The following is a 22107-nucleotide window of genomic DNA, read 5'->3' as shown; positions in this document are numbered from 1 at the left end:
TATAGATTTTGTCAAATGTTTAAAATAATATAATATTTGTTTTAATCTCAAGTATGATTAAATTGTTTTAGTCTCGACCTTTGGCAAATTTAGCAAATATGGAACTACTAAACTTACTAAAACAAGCTTTCTAATCAATGTTAAAGAAATGAAAGGAAAATGGAAATAAGAATTTGTTTATAGTTGAGTTAAATTTAAAATAAGATGATTAAATTCAAAGATATGTGAAGTAAAGACTTTGATAACAATTCTGTAAATTACTTTGGAGGATTCTTATTAGGGATGACAACGGGTCGAGTCGGGTATGAATAGTGTTTATTCGCAACCTGTTCCGCATGCAAAAAATTGTACTCGCAACCTCATTCGCTACTCGCTGGATATCCACATAAAAAAATTCACAGATTTTTTTCAACCCACGGATACCCGTTTTCAACCCACAAATATTTAAAAAATATATTTTGTGAATTTTTAAATAAGGTTTAAATTAAATTACAAGTTAAAGAGAACAATTTAATATATTTGCTACATATTAAAAAAACATAATGTAATTTTTAAACAAGTTAAGGAAAACAAATACTGAATAACTTTTGAGAAAAAAAAAATACGAGGAAGAAACACCCAGGAACTCTCGATTTAGTCACAAAATTAACCCACAAATACATATTAATATATGAAATGGAGATAAAGAATTTTCAAGAGAACACAAACCGAAACCCTAAACCCAAATTCCAAAAACGAATGCAATCACAGATTTCTCCAAACCATGATAACCACTAAGCTTTTCAAAAATCCAATCTGCATCAATGAATTAAAATCTAAAAAAACTCAAAACACTCATTCGAATCATAACCCCAAAATCGCGTCACCAATAAACCGGGAAGAAGTCAAGAAACAAACTCCCAAAATGCGAATCAAAACGTACAAAAGAAACCCCCAACATCAGAAAACAAATAAAACCCTAATTTTAAATCCCAAATCGGAACAAAACCCCAATCAGAACCAAGAGAGAGAGGAAGAGAGAATGGAGTCTACTCCCTCCGCAAACTGAACCAGAAGGAAGAAAAAAAAGTCCTCCCTTAAGAGAGAATTTTCTAATGTGATTTTATGCATATGTCTGATATCTCTATTAGGGTTAGGTCAAAAGTAATGTAACCCCTTTTTTTCTTTTTTTCTTTTAAAAAAAAGGTAATTGAAAGGAATCCTAAGTCATTGTTATTAAAATTTACCTTTTTTAAGAGTAATGAAAAAATTTAATTTTAAAAAATATTAATTAAATTTTTATTATTATTTTTTTCGGATAACGGTTATCCACGGGTTGGACAGTATAATCCGCACATCCGACCTGTTTAGAATCGGGTACTAAAATACCCGTTATCTGTTATCCACGGATAATAAATATCCGCAGATAGTAATTATCCATCACGAATTTTATCCTCGAATATTCGCGGGCGCGAAATTTTTTGCCAAGTTGTTATCTTTTGAAACTTGGTAGAATATTTATAATTGAAATATATTTTCAATTTAAAATTTTTGAACATGAGCTGCATTTGATGTTGTAATTGAGTTTTGAACTTATTAAGAATATATAATAGAATTGTTGTGAGTTTTGAAAATGAGTTGCGGTATACAACTTTCTAATTTATTTTTTCTTATGGTCTAAGAAAAACATGATAAAGAATTTGATGTTTGTTATTGTTTCCATTATTTTATTCTTTAAATAACAAATTATTGTTTAATTGAGTTGTTTTCACTAGATGATGTGTTTTAACTCAAGTGAGAATAAGATAAAAAAACATTTTTTTCTTTTAAATAAATCTCTCAAACAACATCTTAAAATTTTAATTCAATGTTTACTTAACTTAATGATACCGAGAAATAATTTAGAAAAACCACGTGTTGATTGAAAATAGTTAAAAATATGACATAAAATTATATGAATTCATTAAAGGTCATAAAGCTTTTCAAAACTTTAGATGGAGAAAAGTTAAGAAAAATTACAAATATTAAATGTACCGAACTTATCATAACTTATTAAATGAGTTATATTTTAATATCTAATGAGACATATTTAATATAAATATTTCAAAAGATGTCTTTAATTATCCTTATTAAAACTAACATTTAAATATTTTTGCTTAATTTATCTTAATTTATTTATTTTTTTATTAGTGTTAGATAGCTCTATATATGAAACAATATCTTAATATTTTAATTTGTCCTTATCCATCCACATCATCGATCCCATTCTTTGCCATCGGAAACTTGTCAGCATGCAATGCAAACAAATCTTTAATCCCCTTCCCATCTCTGTCCCATTGCCACTTTCAATTCCAAACGTTTCGTTTCTCTTCTTCGTTTCTCTTCATCACAATCACGCAACATGCTCAGAAGCCGGCTATGGCAGAAGAGGGCTTTGATCTCTTCCAGAACCTTCTTTTCAGGCTCCGCTTCTTCTCATTGTTCATCATCTTCTTCCCCTACGCTCCCTTCTCGCTTCGTCAAACCTAATGCTCCTTCTTCACATATATCTGTTAGTTCTATTCCCTTTCCATTTCGATTCATCTCTTCTTACTAACAAATTACTGATTCATTGCTTTTAATTTCGCACTTGTAGTTCAATTTTCCACGTGTGAACAGGTGTTTGTTCTGCACTCAACCCGCCCTAGACCTTCCCGCCAGCAATCTAGTGGACGTGCCGTTGGCGCAAACCGGCGAAGGTATTGCAGAATGTGAGCTTCTCAAATGGTATGTCCAGGAGGTCAGTCAATTCACCATTACTTGTTTCGTACCTTCACTGAGATTCGTGTCAATAAGGAAAAAAAAAGAGTATGCCCTGAATTGACTTTTCTGAATTATCTGTTGGTTCGTATTGGTAGGGGGATTATGTTGAAGACTTTCAACCGCTCTGCGAAGTTCAAAGTGATAAAGCTACTATTGAAATTACGAGTCGCTACAAAGGAAAAGTTTCCAATATTCTCTGCGGTCCTGGTGATATCGTGAAGGTGAGTTATTAAATCTCATTCTGTTGGATGTAGTTGAACCTAGATTATGTTTGTGGATTTATAATTTGTTTGTTAGAGTAAATTGGTGAAAGAAGAGGTAGTGCTACGTTGGTGGTTTGGAATTTCGGATAGTTGTCCATGCCCCCCAAAATGTAGGATAAGTTTCCCTGTATATTTGTAATTATTAAGCCATGAAATTTATTATTATTATTATATAATATTATTATTAAGGAATTCAGGGACCTGACCAGGAAAAGTTAAATAGAATATGCTCTATTTGTTGTGAGTAGATTTTTTTTTTTTAAATTTAGACATGTTTGTTTTTTGTTTTGATTAGATGATGCAAAATGAGAAAAGTGGAAAAAGAAAGTGAAAAAAAAAGGTTGAGTGTTAAATGAAATATTAAACAAAAACGTAAATATTGATAAAATATTAATAATATAGTCAACTCGTGAATATTAGTAAAATAATTCTGACATAATTGAGACATAATCCACGGTGTAGCTTTCTATGTAAATCTCTTCACTTTTGGATTGAAAATTTAATGTGCTTACCTTTTTTTGTGTTTTCTTTCTATTTCCTCTCCCTCAAGATTTCCACGCCGCCTAGAAGCAAACAAGGTGTGAGAGAATTGGAAGGAAGTGAGCCCATGAACTGGGTGGAAAGGAAAAAAAGAACAGTGCCCTATATTTTTTTCCTGGAGAGTTTGGAGTGAGATTGTCGGTGAGAGAAAGAGAATCTAGATAGAGAGATTAACAGAAGGCGTGCATGGAAGAAATAGAAGCGTTGTTTTTTACAATGTAGGAGGCACTTGTGGATGGATCTTCTAGATTCATGCAATAACACATCCAGAGATACTGACATGCCTTTTCAAAATATTGTTCAAAGCGAAATTATTTGATATGCAATGTTTTGGAAATGTGTCTCTGGTGTACATTCTCTTAAGATTCCGTAGGATACTAGATGAGAAAAATACCCTTGGCAGCTGACTCCAGGGTTCAACCATCCATTGACTGTTTAATTTCCCATGCTGCCTCTTTGTGGTTATAACATGGAGATGGCTTGGTGTTGCAATTTATGTTGCAAATACAAAAGGGACCTGCCTATTTTTTTTAATCGGGTGGTTCTTCGAAGAAGCATAACTGAGAAAGATAGCAGTGTATTGATGATCTAAATTTTGCATTTAGTTCTACATGGGGCAACAAATATATTTGAGCATTTGAATTCTGTTGGATAAAATTTCAGGTTGGAGAAACTCTATTAAAGATATTAGTTGATGACTCAGCATCTCCGTCTGTCTCTCTTGGTGATTCAGTAAATACAAAGTCACCTGATTCTGATAAGACATCAGTTAATGTGCCAGTGTTTACTACAGTAGTTGACGATTCAGACAATTCCAAATTGATAGATTCTGATCCTGGAAAAGGAAGACAAACTGGAATTCTATCAACACCTGCTGTAAGAAGTCTGGCTAAGCAACATGGTATAGATATAACTGAAGTTTGTGGAACTGGGAAAGATGGAAGGGTTTTAAAAGAAGATGTGCTAAATTTTGCTGTCAGCAAAGGAATCATTAAAGATCCATCTACGCTCTTGCATAGCAATTCTGTAGAACAGCTACGAGGAGCTGAAGGATACAACTACAATATGACAACTAAATCTTGTAGTCCATCTGAGGACAGGACAGTCCCGTTTAGGTAAGGCTGGTTGCAAGCATAATTTGAATCCTTTCCCTTTTTTTTCTTCTCTTTTGAGATGGTGATTGATGTCAATCTGTCAGTTTTTTTGCACAAACAATTTATGTCAATTTGTGGAAAGTTGTGTATCTGTGGACCTCAGTATTGCATTAGCATGAAATTATTTTCCTTTACTCAGTTCTATAACTCAATTAAAACTAAGATATCCATAGAATAAGTTAACAATGACCTTTTCTTTTCTTTTTGTAGAGGATTCCAAAGAGCAATGGTAAAGTCAATGTCTCTGGCTGCTAAAGTCCCACATTTTCATTATGTGGATGAGATAAATTGTGATGCTCTAGTGGAGCTTAAAACATCTTTTCAGAAAAATAATCCTTATCCAGACATTAAGTACACTTTCCTTCCAATATTAATCAAATCACTATCGATGGCCCTTAGTAAGTACCCCTTTATGAACAGTTGCTTCAAAGAGGACGCACTGGAGGTCGTTCTCAAAGGTTTGTTTCTCAGACATAATCTGACGAATAATTCATATATTTTTGCTTCCTTTTTAGCTTCTTTATGTTTAGGTTTTTTGTAGTGAACATAATGTCTTTTTCTTTAGTTAAAAAGTACAAATTCAAGGAGCAAGCTACAATTATTTAGAAATTGAAAATATGGTCACGTCAAATATTTTCCCTTCATTAGCCAACTGTCGCTTTTGTTTTATGGCACCTGCTTCTACATGTTCAAAATAATCTTCAAATGACCTACCAAGTTTTTATGCATATTGGTTTCTGGCGCATGGTGTTAGTGATTGAGAAGTTTTACCTTGTATACTGTATCTAAGAGTTTAAAACAATGATCATCTTGATAATATTTTTAAATATTGTTTCGTAACACCTGTAAGTACATGGTATTAAACCTTTTTCCAGTTTGTGTTGACTGATATCTGGTGGCTGTCAATTTAATGATTTATTTGAGGCAGTAGCTTCCGTGCTAAAGTTTACACAGAGGTTTATTTACTGTAGGTTCTGTTGGTTATTTTATTGAAGGGAAGGTTGAGAAAGTGGAACAGAGAAAAATGAGAGAGTGGAACGAGGAATATAAAACTGCTTAATATTAATTTTTGGAGTGCAATTGCTTTTATAAAGCAAATAAGTGAACGTAAATGTACGAAAATGTTGGCCTCTATAACCACTAACAAACTAGTGCTCTTAGTGCCTAGAAAATAGCAAATAAATTCTACTAGTCAACATGACTTTTATTTTCCTAAAAAATAGCATAACATATAATTTTAATTTTTTTAATTTCCAATAGTCATTAATCAACACTCCTCCTTGACTTTGGAACTGCAAACTCCAAGCTTTTGTCTCAAGAACTCAAATCTAGATTTTGGAAGTGCCTTGGTTAGGATATCAGCAACTTGATCTTCTGATTTGCAGTAGACTAGTTTCACTTGTCCTTCTCTTTGAACTTCTCTTAAAAGGAAAAGTTTTATCTTAAAATGCTTTGTTTTGCCATGAAAAACAGGATTATTGGCAATTGAAATTGCAGCTTGATTATCAACAAAAATCTTTGTGCTGTCTTCTTGTTCTATGTGTAAATCAGCCATGATCTTCCTTATCCAGACAGTTTGATTTACAGCAGCTGCAGCAGCAACATACTCTGCTTCTGCTGTTGATTGAGCTATAATTTCTTGTTTTTTGGAACACCATGAAAAAACTCCAGAACCAAGTGAGAAACAATAACCAGAAGTGCTTCTCATATCATCAACACATCCTGCCCAATCACTATCTGAATAACCATGAAAACTTAAGCTTTCAACTTTCTTGAACCGTATACCATAATCAATTGTGCCTTTAACATATCTAAGAATTCTTTTTGCTGCTTGAAAATGAATTTCACTAGCACAATGCATGTACCTTGATAACAAACTCACTGAATGCATGATGTCTGGTCTGGTGGCAGTTAAATACATTAAGCATCCAATTAAGGATCTAAACAGCTTTTCATCAACCTTTTCAGCACCATCTTCTCTGCAGAACTTTTCTTTTTGGTTCATTGGAGTTGCAGCTGACTTACACTCTCCCATGTTGAACTTCATAAGCACTTCCTTTGCATACTTTTCTTGGCACACAAATATTTCATTCTTCTTTTGTTGCACTTGCATACCAAGAAAAAATGTCATCTTTCCAAGGTCTGTCATTTCAAAAACATTTTCCATTTCTTCTTTAAACTTGTCAATCATCTCCTTACAATTTCCTGTAACAAATAAGTCATCAACATACAGAGATATCATAAGTATATCTTCATTCACCTTTTTAATATATAAGGTGTACTCACTCAGACTTTTCACAAAGCCTAAGCTCATTAAATGTGCATCAATTCTGCTATACCAAGACCTTGGTGCTTGTTTCAAACCATATAATGCCTTTTTCAGTAGATAAACCTTGTCTTCTTGTCCTTGAAGAGCAAAACCTTCTGGCTGTTCCACAAAAATTTCTTCCTCCAAATATCCATTCAAAAATGCTGATTTTACATCCAATTGATGTATAAGCCAGCCCTTTTGTGCAACTAGTGCTAGCAGCAATCTTATTGTGTCTAACCTGGCAACTGGGGCAAATGTTTCAGAGAAATCCACCCCAAACATCTGAGCATATCCCTTGACAACAAGTCTTGCCTTGTACTTGTTCACAGAACCATCGGGATTGAACTTGGTTCTATAAACCCACTTTACTCCAATGGCCTTCTTATGACTAGGTCTATCCACCAACTCCCACGTCTGATTTTTTTCAATCATTTTGAGCTCCTCTTCCATAGCATTTATCCATTTTTTGTCAGTTGCAGCCTCTTCATATCCACCAGGTTCCATGACAGCAACATTACACCTTTGATAGATGTCAGAAAGCAATCTTGTTCCTCTGACAGGTTCATCATCCACATCTTCATTCTCCTCCTGCAATCCAAGGTCATTGTTGCCTTTCCAGTTCAAACAATCAAATTGTTCAAGGAATTTGTTGTCTTTCCAGCTCCAACAGTCAAACTCCAAGAATTTCACATCCCTGCTAACACTGACTTTGTTTTTGTGTGGAAGATAGATCCTGTAGGCCTTTGAAATCAAGCTATAGCCTACAAAAATTCCAGGTTCTGCTTTCTTGTCCAATTTGTCTCTCTTAATATGAGGAATATAAGAGAAACACAAGCAACCAAATATCTTTAAATTAAACAGCTCAGGTTTGTAACCGTACCATGCTTCAAAAGGCGTTCTCTGTTGTAAAGCTTTTGTTGGCAATCTATTGAGTAAAAACACTGCAGTATTTACAGCCTCTGCCCAGAATTTTTTAGGCAAATCTTTGTCATGAAGTAAGCACCTAGCCATCTCCATAATTGTCCGATTTTTCCTTTCTGCGGTGCCATTTTGCTGAGGTGAATAAGGGGCTGTAAGCTGGTGTTCTATACCTGTATCTTCACAAAACTTGTTAAACTTTTTTGAAGTATATTCAGTTCCATTGTCGGATCTGATCATCTGCATTTTGCACTTGCTTTGATTTTCCACCAAAGTTTTAAACTTCCAAAAAATGTCAGCAACTTCATATTTAAACTTCATAAAATATATCCAACACATTCTTGTCATGTCATCAATGAAAATAATATAATACCTACTGCCATTCAATGATGGTGTGCTCATAGGTCCTCCAACATCTGTATGTATCAATTGTAGATTTTGTATAGCCCTCCAAGTCTTGTTTTGTGGAAATGGGAGTCTTGTTTGCTTTCCATACTGACAAGCAATGCATGTAGGAGATTCTTCTTCTATATCAGGTAAGCCTCTGACCATGTTATTCTTCTTCAAGAATATTAGAGCACTGTGGTGAAAATGGCCCAATCTTTTATGCCAAAGTATTGTATTGCTGACCTCTTTGTGCACTGCAGCATGTTCTTCACTCATGAAGTCCAAAGCAAAGCCTTTTCTTTTCATTCTAACTTTAAATACTTCCTTGCCTGCTGAATCTTTGATTATGCAGTTTTTATCTTCAAACAACACCTTATAACCTTTTTCAAGCAATTGAGGAACACTCAACAGGTTTTGGTTAATTTTTGGAACATATAAAACATCTGAAATTAGTTTCAAACCTGTTTGACCTTCAATTGCCACTGTTCCTTTGCCTTTTACTGCAATATATGCTCCATTACCTACTCTGACTTTAGAAAGTGCAGTTTTGTCAAGTTCTTTAAAGAGCTCTCGATCATAACTCATATGATTTGTGCAACCACTGTCTATGAGCCAACTTTCTGTGGAGCTATTGGCAGCAAAGCATGTAACAGCAAACAATTGTTCCTCTTGTGGTTGATCCTCAGCAACCTTAACTTCTCCTTGTTGTTGATGAGATTTGCAAATCTTTTCCATGTGCCCTAGCTGCCCACACTTATGACACTTTACATCAGGTCTCCACCAGCACCTTTTTTGTGGATGATTGGTTTTTTTACAATGAGGACAAGGTGGAAAAACCTGATTATCATTACTCTTGTTGATCTTGTTTAATCTTCCAGGTTTGGTGTAATTGTTCTGCTTCTTTTTCTGTTTATTGCCATTGCTCTGGAATTGGACTTGAAAAGCACCCTCCACAGATCCTTCTTGCCTCATAAGTCTTCTTTGCTCTTGGGCCTGTAAGGCATGCATCACCTCTGCCAAAGTGATTTTAGATAGATCCTTTGTGTTCTCCAAGGTAGCTATAGAAGCTTCATATCTCTCTGGTACTGATACAAGAATTTTTTCAACAATTCTTGAATCAGAAAAAACGGTGCCCAGCAATCGTACTTTGTTGGCAATGCCAAGCAACGTATTTGAGTACTCTTTTATGGTGTCTGATTCTTTCATTCGCTGCAGCTCAAATTCTCTCATTAAATTCAATACTTGCATGCTTCTAATCCTCTCATCTCCTGCATATTCTTCCTTCAAGTAATCCCAAATTGCTTTTGCTGTGTTGTGAGACATGATCCTGGTGAAAATTATTTTTGAAACACCAGAAAATAAACATGCCTTTGCCTTTGCTTTTCTGGTTTTTTTCTCCTTGTAGGTTTTCATCTGGGCTATAGTGGGGTTGTCGGGCAGCGGAGCAATTTCGTAATCCTCCTCCACTGCTTCCCAAAGATCCAAAGCCTCCAGGAAGTTCTGCATTTTTATGGCCCAGAGATCATAGTTATCTCCATCAAAGATAGGAGGAGCAACTTGAGAGAAACTTGTTTCAGCATCCATAGGTCCCGTAAGACGTAGCTCTGATACCAATTTGTTGGTTATTTTATTGAAGGGAAGGTTGAGAAAGTGGAACAGAGAAAAATGAGAGAGTGGAACGAGGAATATAAAACTGCTTAATATTAATTTTTGGAGTGCAATTGCTTTTATAAAGCAAATAAGTGAACGTAAATGTACGAAAATGTTGGCCTCTATAACCACTAACAAACTAGTGCTCTTAGTGCCTAGAAAATAGCAAATAAATTCTACTAGTCAACATGACTTTTATTTTCCTAAAAAATAGCATAACATATAATTTTAATTTTTTTAATTTCCAATAGTCATTAATCAACAGGTTCACACAATGTTGGAATTGCCATGGCGACACAACATGGTCTAGTTGTGCCAAACATAAAAAATGTCCAGTCTCTTTCCATACTCGAGGTTAGTTTCCAAAGGCTTGGCTATGGTTTTATCTATTTTTTCTTTATTCAGCCATTCTTGTTTTGGTTGAAGTGCATGTCCATGCTTGCTGTTTAGTTACAGGCCACGATAAAAAATGTTCATGATTTGAATTGCTTGAAAGAAATATAATTTTATTCATCTTGACCTAAGTTTCTGGCTTGAGCTTAATTGTTGGTTTTCTGAAAGCTGCTTCTTCTTATAAGAAACGAAGAGACTATTTTTTAAGATTCCTTTAGTTTTTTAATAAATAATTTCAGATTTGGTGATAAAGCCAGGTCGTTGTTGTTTCCTTTGATGCACATCTGTTTGCATAGCGTCCCAGAGCATGTGTATATGATGTTTAGTGCATGTGATAATTATAATCATATGTCTCACATCTAGTAAGACATTATTGTGCGTGTTCTTATTAATCTATTTTTCCATGTACATGATTTTTATGTAGATAACCAAAGAGCTGGCAAGGTTACAACAATTGGCTTCAAATAACAAGTTAACTTCTGAGGATATATGTGGTGGTACTATTACTTTAAGCAACATTGGAGCAATTGGTGGAAAGTTTGGTTCCCCACTTGTCAATCTGCCTGAAGTCTCCATTATTGCCATTGGTAAAATTCAGAAAGTTCCACGGTTCGCCGATAATGGAAATGTGTATCCTGCATCACTCGTGACTGTAAGTCTTGCATTTTGCATTATAGAGAGAACTACGATAATCTCCGACGATTTTTTTGTTTGTAGCGTTCCACTTTATATACGACTGTTTAGTTTGTCATTTCGCTGAAGAGAAATAAAAAAATGAGATTATAGAGAATACCCTAATTTAGCTGTTAAAAAGGGCTTCATAGCTAGTTAGTTTATGTTTACTTTTACCGCAAATTCAGCGTTTGTAGTTCTATTGTATTCATCGCCACACTTAGTCGTATATAGGTTGAATTTGCATTGAACAGAGTAGTTCATTGTTTGCTTGACAAAGTAAACACAGATTTGAACTTTGAATTCTTTTTTTTTTCCAACTAAATGCTATTATTTATAATGATTTTTGCACGGGTTAGAAGATGAAAGGAACAGCAATTCCTTATTTGTTTTTCTGCTTGCAGGTTAATATTGGTGCAGATCACAGAGTCTTGGACGGAGCAACCGTTGCAAGATTTTGCAACGAGTGGAAGCAACTAATTGAAAATCCCGAGCTCCTCACTCTGTATTTGAGATAAAATTTCATCATATGAATGAACAGTTACTGAAATTGTTACTTACATGGTTGATCGCTGTATTGTTTACAATGAGAAGTATAACCAGAGAGAGCATTTAAAATACGACAAAATGAAGGTATTAATAATTTAGTGATGTGCATATCCAAGTTTGGTTTGAGAGGTAGCAGAGGGACAATTGTAGCCATTGCTTCTTTGAAAAAAAAAAAACAAACTGTTTGGAGAATAATGTTTTTTGCGTATCTCAACTGCAAATAATACACCTGCGAATCGTAAAAGACGCTACGTAATGAACAATATGTTAATAAACTGCTTTTGTCGTGCAGTTTAAACTTTATATGTATTTTCACTTCTCACAACTCAAGAAATGAATTATTGTTTATTTCTCTCTTCTTTGTACGTCGACATATTTTGCAAAAGATAGATGATAAGATATTTTATACTTTCTACATAATATTTTTTTATTAAATATTATGACTATGTGCGTTTTTATTAATGAATACTGATAGGAATTATTTTGGAAATAGTTAAAATAGTAAATTTGTTACATTAGTAATATTTAAAAATTTAAAAATAGTGATAAAATTAAATGGATTTATTAGTTTAACTAGTTTATATTCAATATTAGATGGAGTATTACTAAACTTTAGTTTCAAGTCTAGGTTAATATACTTGTAGTAATAATGATATCTGTTTGAAATATGTGTGAAAGAAGGGAAAAAGAAGGAGCGATAGAAAATATAAAATAAACGTTTACTTTTCTTGTTATAATAAAAATAATGAGAAAAGTGGTATGATTTTTTAGTCCTTTCTAATTTGGAAAGAGAATAAGAAAGTATAAGGTTTAATTATTTTTTTTTGCTTTCTACTTTGTTTAAATAATTTAAATAGACATGTAATTATTATTTGGTGCAGACAAGTCCATTTATTTTTTCTAAAAATAATCACTGTTAGATTTTTTTTAATGCTGTATTTATATATATTAAATAGTATTTTCAATTTTTTTCACTGTTTTTTAAAAACATTGTCACTTATCATTAGTAGTGTTATGTTAGTTCATGGATATGTGTCATGTAATAAAATTATTTTCTATATTTTAAATTTGACTCAATTTAATATTATTTTTTAAAATAAATTAATGTTATGTGTTTTGTATTGATTGATCGGTCTACATCTATCGGTTATCGATCCTATATTAAATTAACTTTAGGAAAAATCACAACTGGGTCAACCAAAATGTTAACTATAATGATTAGATAGTTCAGTTCAAATATTTCACCTTTTGATTAATAAGGTAAAAACATACTTAAATTATATTTAGTCACAATTGAGTCGGTTGTAATCAAAAGTTCATTTCGAAACCTATAAATACAGAAGTAAAGTAAAGAGATAGATAAATGCATTTATTGGACATTTAATACTTAGTTGTAATAACCAACCCTAACTTAAATGTCTAAATAACTTTAGCAAGTATTACTGAAACAATATCCTTTTTCATATTAATAATTGAGTTTAATTATAATTTATAATACATGTTATTTTTTTAATTTATACATCAAATCAATGTTAAAATTAATTTTATTTTATACTGTTTTAATTTTAAGAAAAAATCATTATTTTGAATTTATAAAATTTTAAAAATATTAAAAGTGTAAATATAAAATTACACTTAATAATTATTAAATTTTTATATTTGAAATAATTAAAAAATATATATTTTCCTTGGTTAGTTTATTTGTAAATTTATAAATTTAATATAACAAATATATTTACATGTTTTAATTTAATATAATAAATTTAAAGTAAGGATTTTTAAAAATTAAAAATATATAGAATAATATTATTTTAATATTTAGGTTGAATAATTTAATATATAAATTTAAAAATTTATTTTAATATATAAGTTATAATTAACTTTTAACTTTTTAAGAAAAAGAATATATTTTATTAAAATAATAAAATCAAATTAAGTTAAAATTTTAAATATAAAGATAAAAGAGAATGAAAACTTCAAATATAAAACTGAATTAAATAAATAAAAAGATCACAAAGATCACAGTGACATGTTGTCACGATGGCATTATAATTACGTAACATGTAACCTACACGTGACCAAAACGTTTAAAAATATAGTGAAAATAATAAAAAAAATAAAAAAAATTAAAAAATAAGGAACTCAGATGCAACATGGAAGGACACGACATTAATGTCATTAATTTTACATGTACTGAATAAATACAACTCCTACATTATCATCCCTACTCCCAAAAGGACTTTCTTTTCGATACTTTATCTATTCATTCTTTTAAATGATTTAATTTGATTTTTACCTTATAAATTAAACCAATTTCACGTGCTTTTTTTAAGATTAACCCTGTTTCTAGTAAGTATATTTGTATATTTATTAATTTAATATTTAAACTTGAAATATGACGAGTACAGTTTATCCTCTCTAAAATCTTGTAGTATTTTCTAAAGTTAAAAAAATAGGTTCATAAATGTAAAATAATACGATGAACTTAAATACAGCTATTAAAAACATTTTCTAAAACAAAAATAAATAAATAAATAAATAAGTAGGTCCTTAAATTAGTTGGGTTTGAAATGAGTCGAAATTGAGATCTTCAAAGAAGAGAAAGCAGAGAAGCTAAAAGGGGAAGAAGAGGAGTTTGGATAGAGCGAGAAGGGAGAGAAATGGCAGCGGTAGCTAGTCAGAAGCTTCTGGAATTGAGCACCAAGATCGTCGCTGTCGGCAGAAACTACGCTGCCCACGCCAAAGAGCTTGGCAACGCTGTTCCCAAGGTACCTTCTCTGTCTCATACACAAATTCCCTTTTCTATCTTTCATAATCATCTAATTACGGATTGCAAGTGTTTTTTTCGATTCTCAGGAACCCGTCTTGTTTATCAAACCGACGTCGTCTTACTTGAAAAACGGCGGAACCATCCAAATTCCACACAACGAAGGCTCTCTGCACCATGAGGTTGAACTTGCTGTAGTCATCGCCAAGAAAGCGCGTGATGTGTCAGAATCCTCTGCCATGGATTACGTCGCTGGTATTTACTCATCTTAACTTAACCCTTACTTGTGTGCCTTATTGTTATTTTACTTTAGATCTCTCTCAATATCCTAGTCCTGTTTCTTTTGCTTCTAAGAAAATTATGGTAAATAATATACTCTGCATATCAAAGGGTGTTTTCATAAACTTTTCTTTGAACCTTTTTTAAGGACAAAAATTATATTTGTTTTCTCATAAGCTAAAATTAGTTTAAGTATGAGTTAATTTCTAGACATTTTCTCATTTCGGCTTTTGTAGATGATTTTTAGCTTAAGCTTATGCTAGTTTGAGCTTATAATATTTTATTCTAGTTTTTCTTTTTGTATTTTTCTGTTAAGAAATACTTTAAAGTTTATTCAAAACTATGAAAGTTTGACTCTCGTCCAACTGCTATGAATAGGAAGTTTATGGCCTTTTACTAATATTGCTTTAGAAGTCACTTTCTTTGCTTGGCTGATAATGTAAAAATGGTACTTAGAAATCAACTCTTGTTATAATACCAAAGAAAGTTGGTACAGTTGGTAAGGATTTGAACTCCTTTGAAAAAACATCCCCCATTACTGATGACATTTTTAGTGAGTAATCTGTTAGTGGTTTTATAAGCACTCATGAATCACGTGGCATGCCCTGGTTTGGGTAGTCCACAGAGTGCAACTCACCTAAACTTTCATCAAGTAAAAAAGCTACTATCACAATGGATAAATAAAGATGGGTACATTTTGGTGTATCAGGTTATGCACTGGCTCTGGATATGACTGCTAGGGACCTTCAAACTGCTGCAAAGGTATTTTGGAAGTTAACTGCAATCAAGCTTTTTGAAAATTATTTTTTCTATGTACCAGAAAATAAAGAAAAACCATGTAAACCAATTGGAGTTAAAATGACGGGATGTTAGCAAATGTGAAATGATTTGTGTGGGAATTCCCTGTTGTTTTTGGCACAGGTCATATTTTTCTTCTGAAATAATTTTGCACATATGATTTAGACATTGTATTTTCGTAACCTGATGAGCAATGTTTTCATTTCTTCGTTCGTTCTTAGTCTGCAGGTCTTCCATGGAGTTTGGCAAAAGGCCAGGACACTTTCACCCCAATTAGTTCAATTGTAAGAAATTGCATGCTACAATGTTATTTATGCTGAAACTATTATATAATTCTGTTAGAGAAATGAGTTCACGTGGTCCTCAATAGTTTTAAGGAGTCAAGAACTACTGAGAAAGATAATACAAATTTCAGCCGTTCGTGACTTTTTCGAGAAGATTTAATCTACATTCACCAGTATTACCCTGGAGCAGATCTGGGAGTAGAAATGTATTGCTGGTAAATTGGTGAAGCGGCGCTTTTGCAATAAAACAAGAACTTTTACCAGCTTCTTTTTTGCATAAGTAGTACTGTAGTCAATAGATATGTAATTCAGTTATACCCTTTATTCTAAGAAGGTGAAATTTAAAATTCTACAACTAATGGATGAGACCTGTGCACCTGTGAATATTATTTTACTCATCTACTTAGATAACGAGCCATATTATTCAACTGTATTTTCTTTATGCAGTTGCCAAAGACTGCAGTGCCAAACCCTGACGATATAGAATTATGGTTAAAGGTTTGAGATATTCTATACTTCTCTCATTATCATTTGGTTGGTTCTAATATAATTGATTTTGTATTACTTCAATGATGCATTAGAAACCCAAACTAATTGAAGAGAAATGGACTTGCTTTGATATAGGTAGACGAGGAAATTCGGCAAAAGGGCTCAACCAAGGACATGATCTTTAAGATCCCTTTTCTAATTAGCTATATAAGCTCTGTAATGACATTGTTTGAAGGAGATGTTATACTAACTGGTATGTTTCATTAATTCTCTATCTGCATATTTATACTTATGTGTTAGTTTAATTGATGAAAAAAGGTCAATAGTAATATTAGCACACTGTGTGTCATTTAACCTATCATTCGGACCAATGAGAATTGATCCAACTGATAGAATCGAGCATTCTTGACTCAAGGGCCTTTAGTTCGTCTATAAGCCTTCCTGGAAACTTATGGCATGTCTTATTCTTGAAACGGGGCAGTCTCCGTTCTGCAAAAGTATTTGTTTAGAATGAAAATCAATGACAATGAAAAGGGTGCCATTTCTGTTTGTAGTAAGTTTGGATTGCTTCATTTGTCTTATGGTCATGCTTGTTTGTGCACTCTTAAGAAAATAAAAATGAATCGCCACAGTGGTGATGGGAAACTTTGTTATTACGACCTGGCAGTTCAGTTTAACTAGTTGAAAATGTTGGCTTGTTTATAGAAGGATTTGAACTTCGATCTTTACATATTCGATCATTGTTCTTGAGTTGGCTTGATGTTTGCACGAGTACACATTTTTAAAATAATAATAAATAATAATATCTGAATTTAATAATATGTATTTACTAACATTTAATTATTCAACTATTATTTAAAATTATTGACATTTCATCCTACACACACATATACATATATGGTATTGCAAATATAGACTTTTTGAAGTTCAAATTGAGCCTATTAAAACTGAAATATTTAATTATTGAGTAACTTGAGAGCTCGAGGTAAGTTAAACTTGAGCTGAGAAAATTGGTATTAGAGCCAAACTTAGAGTTAGGCTTAGGGTTCGACTCCCTTACAGCCCCTTTCTTTCTCCCGTTCCCTAACTGATCAAATACAATAATTTTGCAAGGATAGATGAATTAAATAGGGAAATCTGAGACCCTTGCTCAGTTAACAGACATTTTGATTATGTGCAGGCACTCCACCGGGTGTTGGACCAGTGAAAGAGGGTCAAATAATTACTGCCGGTATTACAGGCCTTGTGGACGCACAGTTCAATGTTGAGAAAAGAGCAAGGCCCATACATTCTTCATAAACCTTCGATGCCACTTCAGTTCTACAGCAGGATTCTTGCAGAAGAGAAACAGGGGGACTCAATAAAAGTTGGGTGTGCTGTTTTATTTATGGGCTCAATAAAAGATATATGGGCTTCGGAGTTCAGAGTCTACAGACACTGGGCCTAGTATTTTTTTTTCAATTTATTTATGGTCTTCGAATCGGTGCTTCAATAAGTTGGGTGTGCTGTTTTATACCGTGGATAATGGTGACTTAGCCCATGAATTAAAAAAAAATGGTCTTCAATTGTCACGAGTAGAAAGGATTTTGGTGAATTCTGCTAAACATTGTTCTTGAGTCTGCTATTTTTAACTTTTTTTTTATCTCTTTAAACACAAGCATACATGAGAATACATCCAGCAAGAGTTATCTTTGCGAATACAGATCAAGCACGCAGTGAAGGAAAAAGATGCAATCAAAGCAAGAACAAAGGAATACATGTCTAACATGACAACATCAAATTAGAATTTCTTAACGAAATCGTAGATATGTTTGGTGATCTCATCAGGCCTTTCTTGATGAACGAAGTGACCCGCCCCTTGAATTACAACTACATCCTCCAGAAGGGGCACATCTCTCTTCAATCCACCTTTGTGAATGTAATCCTTGGCTCCAGGTGAATTGTAGGTCAGGTCGAGATCACCCACAATAAACTTAACAGGAACTTTGACTTTAGCACCAGTCCACGGTGCTGTGAGCTCCCAATTTCTACAACATAAAAGTATATTAATTTTTATTATGAAAGGAAAAGGTAAAACATAAACTATAAAATTGTTGCTTGCAATTAGACTTCCATCACTAACATTATAGAAACATATACATGAACATTCGGAATAATGTGTGATGAATTTCTTTCTTTTGAATTCCATAATACTAATATTGCCATGTTTTTTTTTTTTCAAAACACATCCATCTACACATATCATATCATAAATAAGATGAATCACATGGTCATATCCAAAACTAAATAAATGTTTCAGTAGCTTTACAGATCTACCGAAATTTACGAGTTGAAATATGCGAATCGATAAAAGAAGAATATATATATATATATATATATATATATATAATGCATTTTGTTCTATCACGGTTTTCTTTAATCCAGTGCAGCGGAGGTAATATATTTAATTTAATTTTATACGTGAGGTGTATTGTAAATTTAATCCAAAATATAGGGATCTAGATTTAATTCCTATTTGTATAGTTACATCTTAAGGGAGGAAATACGAACATTCAACAGGCAAGGTCTGAAAAAAAAAAAAAGAATGTAGCAGTTGATGGTGAAGAAAGACATACAGATCCAAATTTCTGTAGTAGTTAAACCCCCCTGTGAAACCAGTCTTTTCATATTTAGTAACATAGTAATCACATTCTTCTTGAGATAGCCATGAGGGCAACTTCAAGGGAGAATCAATTGGACGATCAAAGGCTTTACCCTCAGGTAGATAAAGTGGACCAGGGTTGCGGTATGTCAGAAACTCCTTCAGCACTCTTTCAGTGCCAATCTTCTCAAACTCAGCTTCTATATTCCCAGTCTCCTGCAATAATCCACTTGAGCAACAAAACCACTTTGCAAACCATGGTTTGCCCCAACAAAAAATCATCTTTTTTTCACTTCTACTTAAACCATGTTTTGAGACCTAAAAGTTATATCCAAACATAACACATTATATATATATATATAACTAGTGCTGCCCTTGCACATCAACAGGTATATATAACTGAAACTCGTTAGAAGCAAACCGAATCACGTAAGAAAAACATAGGAGAAAACAAACCTGAAACCTGCAAATATAGTAGTCATTTCCATACACTGCTCTTAAGGTGTCAAGGGGCTTTCTCTTGGGGTTTCGGGGAGTGAAAGCGACGCTCATGTTCACAAGAGCCCTGATTCGTTCAGGGCGAAAGAGAGAAAGATACCAAGCAATCATGGCACCCCAGTCATGACCTATCACAAACACTTTCTCATTGTCGCCGGCTACCTCATCCAGAAGACCAACCAGATCGCCCACCACGTGGAGACTCGTGTAGGCGGTGGGAGAGGCCGGCACATCCGTGTCTCCGTACCCTCGGAGGTCCGGCGCCACGCAGCGGTAACCGAGGGAAGCAAGAGCTTTCATCTGGTGGCGCCATGAGAACCATAGATCAGGGAATCCGTGCATGAAGAGGATCAATGGGCCTTCACCCATCTCGGCAACGTGCATGTTTATGCCATTCACATTCACCGTTCGATGCTCCACACCCTCCATTTTTATCTCTCTATGCAGTAATCAATGGACTCTGTACCTGTGTACCCATTAACCAAGATAGCTTCTTAAATGCTTATCAAATCAAAACATCATTTCTCCTTTCGAAAGTCATAAATAATCACTTCCGCAATCTGCTTTTTAGAAACTCAAATCTTTGTAATTATGCAGAAAAATAGATAAAGCTTGATGGGTCTTCGAGAGAGGTTACACACCATACATAATAATACATATTCAACTCAAAACTCAATACACAGTAAATTAATACCACTTTTAAATAAAAATCTTAATATGATGATTTTGATTTTAATAATCAAGCAGACATCTTTGTCGGAGATTGATGGAAGGAAGCCACGAATAAAGCAACAAAACTTCTCCAATTATTTATTTCACTGTTTGTCTTTTTCCAAGAAAAGAAAAGTATCCATAGATACCAAACAGATATATCAATACCTAATATATACTTAGAAGAGAACAAAAATTATAGATTTATAGATGATAGAGTATACAAAAATTATTCATAGATGAAGACAGATAAAATATATCTATATCATAATTGAAAAAGTTATTTAACAATCATAACCACAACCCATCTTTTTGTGTTTTACTATATTATATAGTGGATAATAATAAAAAGATAAATAATATCAGTAAGTATTGAAATTTTATTTTTATATTAGTATGATAAAAGAACAATAATAATATAAATATAAATTTTAGTTTTTGAACTGGTTGATAGAACTGACTAGGTGTTTTTACCTTTTACGAATTGCAACTTGAGTTTATAAAAGAGAAAGTTATCTATTTTTCTTTTAATATATACATATAGCCGAAGAACAAGAAATTTTTAATTACCTCATCAACGAATTTAAATAAAATAATTGAAAATTTTCTGTTATTTTTTAGTATTCCGTAAAAAAATATTATTTTGTAATTATATAATTTAGAACCAATCAGATAAAGTATAAAAAATGATAAATAATTATAATTTTTTATAAAGAAGTAAAGTATAGGCACTCTTCCCAAATAATGTTATTATTATTATTATTATTATTATTATTGTGCATCACATTTATTGAGACGATAAATTTGATGTAAATTCAAACTATACAAAATAAAATTAAACTTCTTATATTTGTTAAATAAATGACAAATTTTAGGTTCACTTTAAACAATAATCTTATAAAAATAAGAGTAGAAATGCTATTCCATTATATAATATTCGTTTGCTTTTATGTTATATAAGACTATCATTGACATAAAATTTTAGTTTGTTTTTAAATATTCTTTTACTGGACTCTCAAATGATAACCAATCCAATTCAAGACAAAATTTTGCTAATGTCCGCAAATATTATTCATATAGCTTAACTTAACTAAAATCAATAGAATAGTAAAGTACATTAACAATACAAAAATGCTTAAATTACTAAAATATTAACACCGTGCTACTTTATAAGTTATTATATACAAAGATTAAATATGTTTTTTTACTTTTAGTAAAAATTAAAATTAGTTTCTCTTAAACTTTGAACTAATTTAATTCATCATATTTGTAATTACAAAAATTTAGTTTTTTTAACTAAATTTTATTAAATTTATTTAAGTTTTCAAACGCTTGATAATAAATAAAATTAATAAGATTTAGTTAAAAAAACACAAATGTAAAAATAAATTAATTATAAATTTTATTAAAAAATTAAGAGACAAAAACATATTTAATTCTAAAAATTATAAAACTCATTCATTGACTGTGATGTCTTTTTATAAGTTTATTCTTAAAATGAGATAGATCACTGAATATTAAGAAATTTTAATTTAATGAATAAAAAAATCGCATTATATTAAGAAAAGTATTTTAAAGTTAAATAAAAATTTGATTGATTCAGTTTGGTTTGGAATTAAAATAGTATGTTATTTGTGAGAGCATGGTGCCCAAATTTTGGCGACACAACCATTGTAAATGCAATGCATGATGTTTTGCTGAGTTAACTATCCCTGGACTTTGTTACTTCACCCAATAATCATAATAGATATATATCACACATTTTACGAATATCATAATCTAAGAAAACTGGCAAATAATAGTTTAATTTTTCTCCCAAAATTTCATAGCATTCTATTTCTTAAACTATGGTACTAACCAAATTTAAAACTCTACATCACTAAAATCTGTGTTTATTAAGGATTGAACACCTTCAAATTCAACCAGTTCACACAGTAATCATAACAAATAAATATTCCAACTATCACATATAGTATCGGTCAAAGTTTACTGTCTCAAACATATTCAGAACGATAAACAGTT

At 32.3% G+C, this 22107-nt stretch overlaps 3 protein-coding genes across 4 annotated transcripts; 2 read left to right on the top strand and 1 right to left on the bottom strand.

The window, feature by feature from the left end:
• The first annotated feature begins 2263 nt into the window (after positions 1 to 2263).
• On the top strand, positions 2264 to 11726 carry BCE2 (2-oxoacid dehydrogenases acyltransferase family protein). Its single transcript, XM_088105451.1, has 8 exons — positions 2264 to 2530; positions 2615 to 2758; positions 2877 to 3002; positions 4248 to 4699; positions 4949 to 5196; positions 10270 to 10358; positions 10822 to 11049; positions 11474 to 11726. The coding sequence occupies exons 1-8, from the start codon at positions 2381 to 2383 to the stop codon at positions 11585 to 11587; spliced, it is 1551 nt and encodes a 516-aa protein (XP_087961577.1). The 5' UTR covers positions 2264 to 2380; the 3' UTR covers positions 11588 to 11726.
• Positions 11727 to 14186: 2460 nt separating this feature from the next.
• LOC124823221 (oxaloacetate tautomerase FAHD1, mitochondrial) lies at positions 14187 to 17839 on the top strand. The gene is made up of 7 exons (XM_088105450.1): positions 14187 to 14386; positions 14475 to 14640; positions 15374 to 15426; positions 15684 to 15746; positions 16194 to 16244; positions 16371 to 16488; positions 17416 to 17839. The coding sequence occupies exons 1-7, from the start codon at positions 14279 to 14281 to the stop codon at positions 17532 to 17534; spliced, it is 678 nt and encodes a 225-aa protein (XP_087961576.1). The 5' UTR covers positions 14187 to 14278; the 3' UTR covers positions 17535 to 17839.
• A 112-nt stretch (positions 17840 to 17951) lies between these two features.
• LOC124823219 (epoxide hydrolase 1-like) lies at positions 17952 to 20033 on the bottom strand. 2 transcript variants are annotated; one of them, XM_047295391.2, is made up of 3 exons: positions 19333 to 20033; positions 18851 to 19194; positions 17952 to 18262 (listed from the first exon to the last, which is right to left on the bottom strand). In XM_047295391.2, the coding sequence occupies exons 1-3, from the start codon at positions 19801 to 19803 to the stop codon at positions 18016 to 18018; spliced, it is 1062 nt and encodes a 353-aa protein (XP_047151347.1). In that variant the 5' UTR covers positions 19804 to 20033; the 3' UTR covers positions 17952 to 18015. The 2 variants fall into 2 exon arrangements, with proteins under 2 accessions (XP_047151347.1, XP_047151348.1); XM_047295392.2 differs by having other exon boundaries at positions 18851 to 19092; positions 19333 to 20029.
• Positions 20034 to 22107: the final 2074 nt, after the last annotated feature.

This window comes from Vigna umbellata, chromosome 1, assembly GCF_029865625.1.
Source record: "Vigna umbellata cultivar VRB3 chromosome 1, Vumbellata_1.0, whole genome shotgun sequence".
NCBI lineage: Eukaryota > Viridiplantae > Streptophyta > Magnoliopsida > Fabales > Fabaceae > Vigna > Vigna umbellata.
The sequence above is the reverse complement of the archived record's forward strand: the minus strand, read 5'-3'. Positions and strand labels throughout refer to the sequence as shown.